The 8,231-nt window shown below is 41.9% G+C and overlaps 1 protein-coding gene across 3 annotated transcripts in view; it reads left to right on the top strand.

Moving 5' to 3' along the window:
• Positions 1-1,499: 1,499 nt before the first annotated feature.
• The window catches only part of LOC113465186 (uncharacterized), a 116,450-nt gene continuing 109,718 nt past the window's right edge, over positions 1,500-8,231 (top strand). For 2 of the 3 annotated variants that reach the window (XM_026819331.1, XM_026819329.1), the window contains exon 1: positions 1,500-1,714. In XM_026819331.1, the coding sequence (XP_026675132.1) occupies positions 1,628-1,714 (87 nt within the window). In that variant the 5' untranslated portion in view covers positions 1,500-1,627. Of the gene's footprint in view, positions 1,715-4,539; positions 4,650-8,231 lie in introns of those variants that run through there. The other variant, XM_026819330.1, reaches the window with a different exon arrangement.

Here is an 8,231-nt window from a genome sequence, read left to right as displayed (position 1 = left end):
AAAAAATTAAAAAAATTATAAATCTATTAGTTTCGCTAGTCTTCTAACCAGAGGGAATGCAGTCATAGTTTTTCACTCTAACTGTAGATACTATTTTTTTGTGAACTGGAGCAATGACCGCTCAGCCGTAACCCTGACTGTTCTTAATGCTAGTTCATAGTCACGTTAAGGTACGGACAACAAAACGGACAACGAGAAGTACATTTTATATATTTTTACAGACAAATGCACCTGCAAGTCTGGCGGACAATGCTGTTGTAAATCCTGTAAATGCTGAAGTCCATCCAGGATAAGAATTTATCAACATCGAGCATGAACATCACAACAGAATTTTGGATCTTCGAAATATAAATGCTTAAATGACCATTGTACCATTATGGAGTATCATTGAATAGAAAACAAGTTCTCTAGTACTGTACAAGCAGCTAATATGTGTATCACTTAATAAATGTCTTAAAAAGCAGTTTTTTTTCTGATTTTTCTGTACTTTAAATCCCCTAAACACGTAAACATTTTTATAATTATTAGATTGCGGATTTTTAAAAACTATGATATTAGTTGGAACGTTCTGTTTTATATAAACAATTCATTTATTATTTAAACATAGAAATATGTATTCAAGTGTAGATTTCTCTATAGTTCTATGCACTGCATACAGCGGTTTTACTTTTTGCAAATTCAATTGTCTTCCAAATGCATGAAATTCATAGTCTTTTATAATTATTAAACTATTACATTATACTTAGGCCCTGTCTTTTCTTTCATAATATAAAACGACAGAACTCGTGTTTTTCACAATCCGATAAAGATGAAATGCATTACTAACAGCAGGAAAAGAATTCCTCTCTGCTAGCAGTTAAAAATGGAAGCGGGACATAGAAATGACTTCGGTGATTCGCGTATCTCGAATATTATTGAAATGCGAAAATAAAAATTGACGATCGTGTCGAAGGACGTAAAAATTGACGCTTCGACTCGTTATTGCGATTAAAACCATAACAGATTACACAATATATATTTGTTCACTTACCTCTTATTGATAATGGTCTGGGAGCGGCGCCGTGTCAAGTAGAAAAAAATATATTGAGCAATTCCACTTTATCTAACTGGATCAATCGAACTGACTTTCCCACACTCACTTCATTTCTTGTTACTAAATACACGCATTTACTGATAACGTCGAACGATTGCTGATTATCGGCAATTGAAACTGTAAAAATTGGTTTCTTTGCACGGACACAATTTCGCGGCACCGAACGATTCAAACCGATTCAAATTGATTCAAACTGATTTCAACGATGATAGAACATGAAAGGTGAGATTGACAAACAGATTAATAAAATGGTTCATCTATTTGTCCATTTTGTCAGCCAATGATAGTTCAGCATCCTTTATCATGGAAACGTAACAGTTCTCTAACTGTTCTAGTGCCCTACAGAGAGCGCCACTAACTAAACAAAAGTCGAATTCGTAATCTATCTATTTGCGAGACGCCTGGTCGTAAGTGGTCGTAAGACATTTTCAAAATGAAGTAAGTGTGTGCTTTGATTTGTTTGGTGATTCTTATTATCTTTCAACAACTCTGATAGTAATAATATATCTAGTTTAGACTTGATACGTGTTAAAAATGATTAGAAGCAACAAGATAAGTGTGTTATGTTTTCATTTCAATCCGAAGATTTTTCCAGTCGAAGTAAGACAAACATTTAAAAAGGTAAGCTCGTTCAATAAAAAAGTTATTACGAATCATAACAGAGTACATTGCGTACAGAGCTAATATATTTAGTTCGTAATACTGCGTCAGTTATTTCTATTGAACACTTCATTCGGGTTTTGGTTCGTTAAAAATCTATTTACATGTACTCATTTGATGGGACAATCGTGTAATTCCCTTGATACTAATCAAAAATGCACCGGAAGGATTTGGCATTCGCATTAAATATCGAGCAAAGTGCATCCAGTTCCCTATATTTGCACAGACTGTGTTGGTCTTTGCCGTCTCGTAGAACAGAGAGAATGATTGAGTTCTCTCGTTACAGAGTTTACATGCTTCCGTCTAGTCCCACCAATGAGAATTCAGGTGATTGATCGTCTGTCGACTTCAATGATACCTTTATTGGGAATGTAAATCGATTGAAAGACGTAAAACTCTGTGCGACGTGTACCGTTTGAAAGAATTAATTTCTCAGATGTGCTGTAATTATTGCTATGTTATACAATGTAAAGAAATATGTAAATTAATTGTGCAAACGGTATTGAGGAGTTTGATGGAAGGAAACCACATAGACACGTTTCCTTTTTATTCTTAGATCGTTGAAATCGGTATGAGCTGTTTATTGGACAGATGAAAGACACATCGCTATTAATCTTTTATTTAATTTCTATTAAGTAATACAATAATAAAAACGAACGGTAGATTATTAAATGAAAATTTGATTTCATATCGATGTAGTATCGTTATACTGTGTGCCCATTTCTGCAAAACCACGTGTTCGTTTTCGACGTCAGGATCGAATATCGACGTATATAAGATTGATTCGACTTTACGAAAGGGTCACGAGTCGCTCCTTTAATTGATAACCCGATTAATTATGCATTCGGACTTTGAGCGCAACACCAGTTCAGCAGTTCAAACAAGGGTGGCGAGCCGTCCGGAATGCGGCATGCAAAGTGCCGCTCGCGTGCGAGACGGCTGTGAGCTAACGTGGCTTTTGTTAAAAGCGCTTAAATTTATAATGACCATTGTTATATCGGTCGTCGCGATCGAAAAGCACGTAGGCCAAATTTAAGAATGCACGAATGGTAAGCTTGCAATATCGTTCGCCGAATATGAATACAAATTTAGCTCGGCTGTTCGGGTTGTTTGAAAAACTGTTGTTAGATAAGAGTTTTCTTCAGGCACATTGAGCGTAAAATAATGCAAGGCGATATAGAATTAAACTATATACTTTCTTTAGAGTTACTTTGTCGCGTTATGACGCGAAGTCGTATAATTTACTGTGAAGTAGGCGAATGGGAACGCGTTTTCTTTGTCTTGCATCAAGCGGTGTACGAAGGAAAAAGGAATTATAGCTCACGAAGGCCTATAAACGTAAGGCGTAAGAAAAGCGACGAGCGACGAGGGGCCAGGAACTTTTAGCTCGCGAACGCAGGGAATGGTTCGGACGTTTAACGACACCCTGTGCGGCTTTAAAAACTAATATTTTCATCATTGTTAGCTTTTATGACACGCCGGGTAACGCAGTCTTAATCGAAACTTTTCATAATGCAACAACGAAACACGATCAATTTATTATGAATATATTTTAATTTCTTGCTGATGCACCGGTTGTGTTAGCCGTCGCATTTAAATATTTATTGATATTTTGCGCGCCAGTTAGAAGAATGTCCAGAGGTACGACGACGCAAGAAGCTTAAAGCTTGAAGGTGAGATCGTTAGCGCGAGGAGTGTGACTTCGCATTGTGTCTCGGAGTACGTCTTAAGTGTTAGTTTATTGTTACCCGCTACCCGGTGGGCAGGCTAGTCTTACATATTTAAGCTGGTCCATTAGTCCAGTCGCGTTTATGTTTCCGAATGCAGTATAACGGTTGTGCAATTCTGCCGAGTGTCGCACAGTTAACGTAACAGTCTACCACGAGGATCTTGTAACGAATTTCAGTTCGTAGAATGCGTTCTTGTTTGTAATTCGATTGTGGAGGCATTATCTTTCATGAAATCAAGACCTTTAATAAAAGGAAGAGGCAATCTTACCGGTTGAGGACGCGTGGTAGGCGGTCTCATTAAACTTTTCGTCGTTTCATCCTTTGGAGGAATCGTGTCGAGAGCAACGGCTCCCGCGGGAACATCGGTGTGGCGCGATTATACCGACCGCCAAGAGAGACCCACCACGGGGAGGGATTATACGACGCAAAGAAGAAGGGTTAAAGTAGTCCTCCGTTCCCGTCGTGGAACGAACATTTGAATGGTTTCGAGGGACTCGTCGAGGTAACAGGCTGAGCAAGAAGTGACTCTTTTGTCCTCTTCGAACGGTTCCTTCCTCGCCGCTATTCTCCTCTTTGTTCGAGTCCGCCCGGTCCAATCGGATGAAATTAATGTTCCGTCGTTATTAGCAGAAGTTAGCCGAGCTAATGCTGGGAAACTTGTGTAACGTCACACCATGTCGTAGAAACTCTAGCAAGTCGCGGCAAAAATGGCGAGTTGTCAGGCTGGAGTTATAAGTTTCCGACTCGGTCCAGCTCCTCTCGCTTGTCACCCCGTGTTTCTTCGTTAACGTAATTGACTGCTGGGGAAAATGCCGATCTGGCAAGTACGTAGATGATACATGAGACCCGAATGCTCGGTTTTCTACAAGACTACTCGATTGCTCCGCGCCGCCGTCGCCTTCGAGCAGGTCGTCCGATTTATCGAATCGACGGTAAGGCGATACGATGCACGGATCGAATTATACGCGGCAAGAACAGGCTCTAGGCCAGGTCAAGATACATTGAGTCTCAACCGCAGTCTTCGATCGTTCATTCTCTGATTACTCGTACTATCGCGGTGGTGCGGTCGCTCCGATTTTTCCTTTCGTTTCGACGCAAACATGACGTTCGATCTGTGTACAGTTCTCGCTTTCATAAAAGTAAATATTCGAGTACACCTAGACAAGGTAATTAAAGCGTCTCTCGAAAGCGTTGCCTCGGTCCTTCCGTGGCCGGGAATAAACCGAAGAGTCGGTCGTTACCATAAATTCTTAATCCGAATCGGCGGTAAAACTGAAAGTTAACCAAGTTCGGTAACATTAGCCGTAACAATGCTAGCAGTAAGTTCTTACGGTAACGATGCTGTAACGACGGTTTCCGGACCGTGGCAATCTCTCGCGATAAAGTCACCGATGGGACCCACAAGAATTAAACTTGCTCAAGGGCTGGGTTTTGTCGATGGTGCACTTCGCGTCGCGTTGGGATTAAAATTTTACGATCATCGTTCTCCGTTCTGTTACGGTGGCCAGTAACGAAAACCAGAACCGCGTCCTTTTATTAGAACAAACGTTTCCGGCGCGGCCAATCGATAGCGGTTATCCATCGCAGCGGCCCGTAAACTAATCAGGAATGCAGATATCGCATAGACAGTTTTACCGAATTCCTACGTAACGCGCTATTACGGTCGGTGAAATTCGAATTGAAGCAGATTACCTGGTGGAAATTAGTCAAAACTAACAAAAGCCGCCACCGACCCCGTGGCATTCAGCGGTCGCAATCGCGGCTGGATCGCGATCCGCAATTCCGCAAATGGGGCGGTTCGAGCCTTCGAACAAAAGATGTAATAATTCTGCCCCTGTTTTCCAGAACCCCCTTTCACTCTCCACCCCATCATCTTTCCAACCCCTTGCGCCTTCGCGCTTCATCTTTCGTCCTCCTTCCGTCTTCTCTGCGCGTTCGGTTTCTCTCTTTCTCCACGGTTCGAAGTCTCTCCAACCCTTGCTAGGAACCCTTTGTTTGCAAAACAAACAAGAATCGTTTGCTCACAAGAGTCAGGGAGCGCGGAGGCACGAGGTTCGAGTGTGGCTCGTCAGCGGAGGTCGAGGTATTTTAATTACACGAATATTATCGAGACGCGACGTAATTGCATTAATGTATTTAGAAATTGGCGATAATCGAGTCGCGTGATTCGCATCAAGTAAATTGGCCGTGGCGTCAACCGTTTCAGCCTCTTTTTTAAATATGTACATCATCCGTTTGTTTCGAGGTTTTATATTCGATACAATTCGCGGCGATGTTTCGTCGGGCGATAGACGCCGATTCGACCGTGATGAATGAATCCGCAGCTTTTTAATATATCGCCGTCATAAAATGTCACCGGTAATCTGGCTGGGCGACATTGTAAACATTTTAATTAAAACCTACGGAAGATATTTAATTTCGAATAATTAATGATCGCTCGCTGAAAATTCATGCGTCCCGGACAAAAGCCATCGCCCTCGCGATTACTCTTGATTTCATTACACGAATCAACAATCGCGTCTCTGACGGCTATTAAGCACACCTTTTTCCAGTATCCCCGGTCCTCTCACGCCGCCGCATGCTCCTACGTCTCGTTGTTTGCCGACAGCGATTTCAACCGCAGAAACATTCGGAACGACATATCGATACACGTTTTATCGGGAAATATTTAGATATCTCTCTTGGGCAGCGTTTATTCAAGTCTATGGCAATCGCGGAAATAATGGAAGAATAAATAAAGGCGATTCGTCTTTTAGCATGTTGACATTTTCTTACGGGCTTCCGTTTGATTTTTGATATGTAAACGTTCCTCGCTTTCACCCTCGAACGTTTCTCCCCGTGTTCGACTTCACCCCTCGCGGTACAGATTCTATCCCGGCCGATATTTCCTCGCCGGTTGTAACGCAGTCCAGGCACGAACTCCGCTTTCTTACATATTTATGCAGCCAAGGAAACGAGACAATACGAAGTACGAAATGGACCTCTTGCCGTTCGACGCGCGAGAGACAACGGCGTCGTTCGTATTTACAGCGATTCCATGCAATGCGTGACGATGTCTTTGCATTCGAATCGCAGAACGAAATCGCGGTTAACCGTTGGCCTGATGCGCGGGGCGGAGGCCTCTTTCTGCTCGCTAGCCATTTTTCCACGATTTGGTATCTAGCGAAAAAATATAACAACGCAGTCCGAACAACGGCACAGCAGGATAGTCTGCCTTTTGACCGTACTTACGCAGCCGTGAAACTCGATTGCAGGACCGCGCCGGGGAAAAACCTGCTGAAAGACGAATATATTTGCCTGTTTCGAACTGCGCGCCAATTTTCTTTGAACAAACGGCCGCGTCTCGCTCGCGCGCAGACAATGCACGGCGGATTCAATAAAACCGTAACAATAAGGGTGAAAACGGTGCGCCGGGGAGAAAAGAGAAACGCGGACGGGGTTGTAGCGGCGCGAGAATGGGAAAGCGGAGGGTAATTTGAATGAAGAGACAAGAGACAATGCGTGGGCGAAGCCCGGAACAGAGGAGAGGCGGTGGCGAAGGTGGGTGAAAACAACCGCGGAATCAAATTAGAGACGGTGGGATGGGCCAGGTGGAAGTACCGGCGAGAGGGTGCGGGAACGACGGAGGTGGGGCTGTAGGACCACCGAGAGGAGACCGAGGTAATTATATTTACAAGTGGCAGATCCCGAAAACAAAGGACCTCAAGATTGCTCGATTCATTCAAGAACTCCCCGAAGAATCGTCCTTTTCCCACCGCCTTTTCGGGAAAAATCGTTGCCGATTAGTACCTGCGACGGGGGGGCCCCCCTATTTCATGCGATAGGATCTATTTATCGTTCGTTTGTGGCTAACATTGAAAACGGCTCGCTCTTTTATTTTGAATATTTATTGGAAGACGGGAACAATTATAGGAATCCATTGAAACTCGGTACTCTTTTTCGTTGAGATATTAATTACATCCTACCAATTGAAACTTGTAGAAACCCTTTGGTTTCACGTTCCGTTTGTACGAACTTTTTTGTTAATTTAATTTTTAAATTGAATCGCGTAATACGATCGTGCAGACGTGTTTCTAGAGGAATGAGGAACGAGTTCTTTAAGGTGTAATTTTTCAAAGGTTTCAGCCGGTTCACATAGAAACCTTTCAACATTCTCGTGAATTTTCTGATATACTTTAATTTTTCCTCAACGAGGGAGGTACAAATAAATTCACGTACTGGCTTCTGTTTCTCTGAAGGATGTATAAGCTATATTATAGATTCCTATTACTATTAAAAAGCTACCTGCAAAATTTTAAATCAATTCATGGGTTTTTTGAAAAATTATAGTGACTTAAGATTTGCATGTACTCTTATGGTAGTAAGCCAAAGAAAACTTTCTGGTATTTGGTGTGCACGCGCGAAGTTGGAAGAAACAACTGACTTGAGGAAATATAAGCCTAAAAAGTCTGGAATTTTGACACCTTTTAGAATATACGTCGGTATTTTTCGATATTTCGACAAAAAAAAAAATTTTTATTTTTCCGAGATTTTTCCAAGGGGTACCCCTTCAGATTTCGCGAAATTTTCGTTTTTTGCCAATAACTCCCAAGCGGATAGACGTAAGGGAAAGTTGTTGGGATCATTTTGTAGAGGACGACGAGATCTACAATTTCTGTATAAAATAACTTCGCTAGCGCCAATAGTTATCGAGTAATTTGCAAAAAACTGTTTTTTCGTTTTTCGTCAATAACTCGTTAAATATTAAT

Source organism: Ceratina calcarata, unplaced genomic scaffold (assembly GCF_001652005.2).
Source record: "Ceratina calcarata isolate Rehan_Ccalc_2016 unplaced genomic scaffold, ASM165200v1 scaffold147.2, whole genome shotgun sequence".
NCBI classification, from domain to species: Eukaryota; Metazoa; Arthropoda; class Insecta; order Hymenoptera; family Apidae; genus Ceratina; species Ceratina calcarata.
Note: the sequence above shows the minus strand (reverse complement) of the source record. Positions and strands in the feature narration are given on the sequence as shown.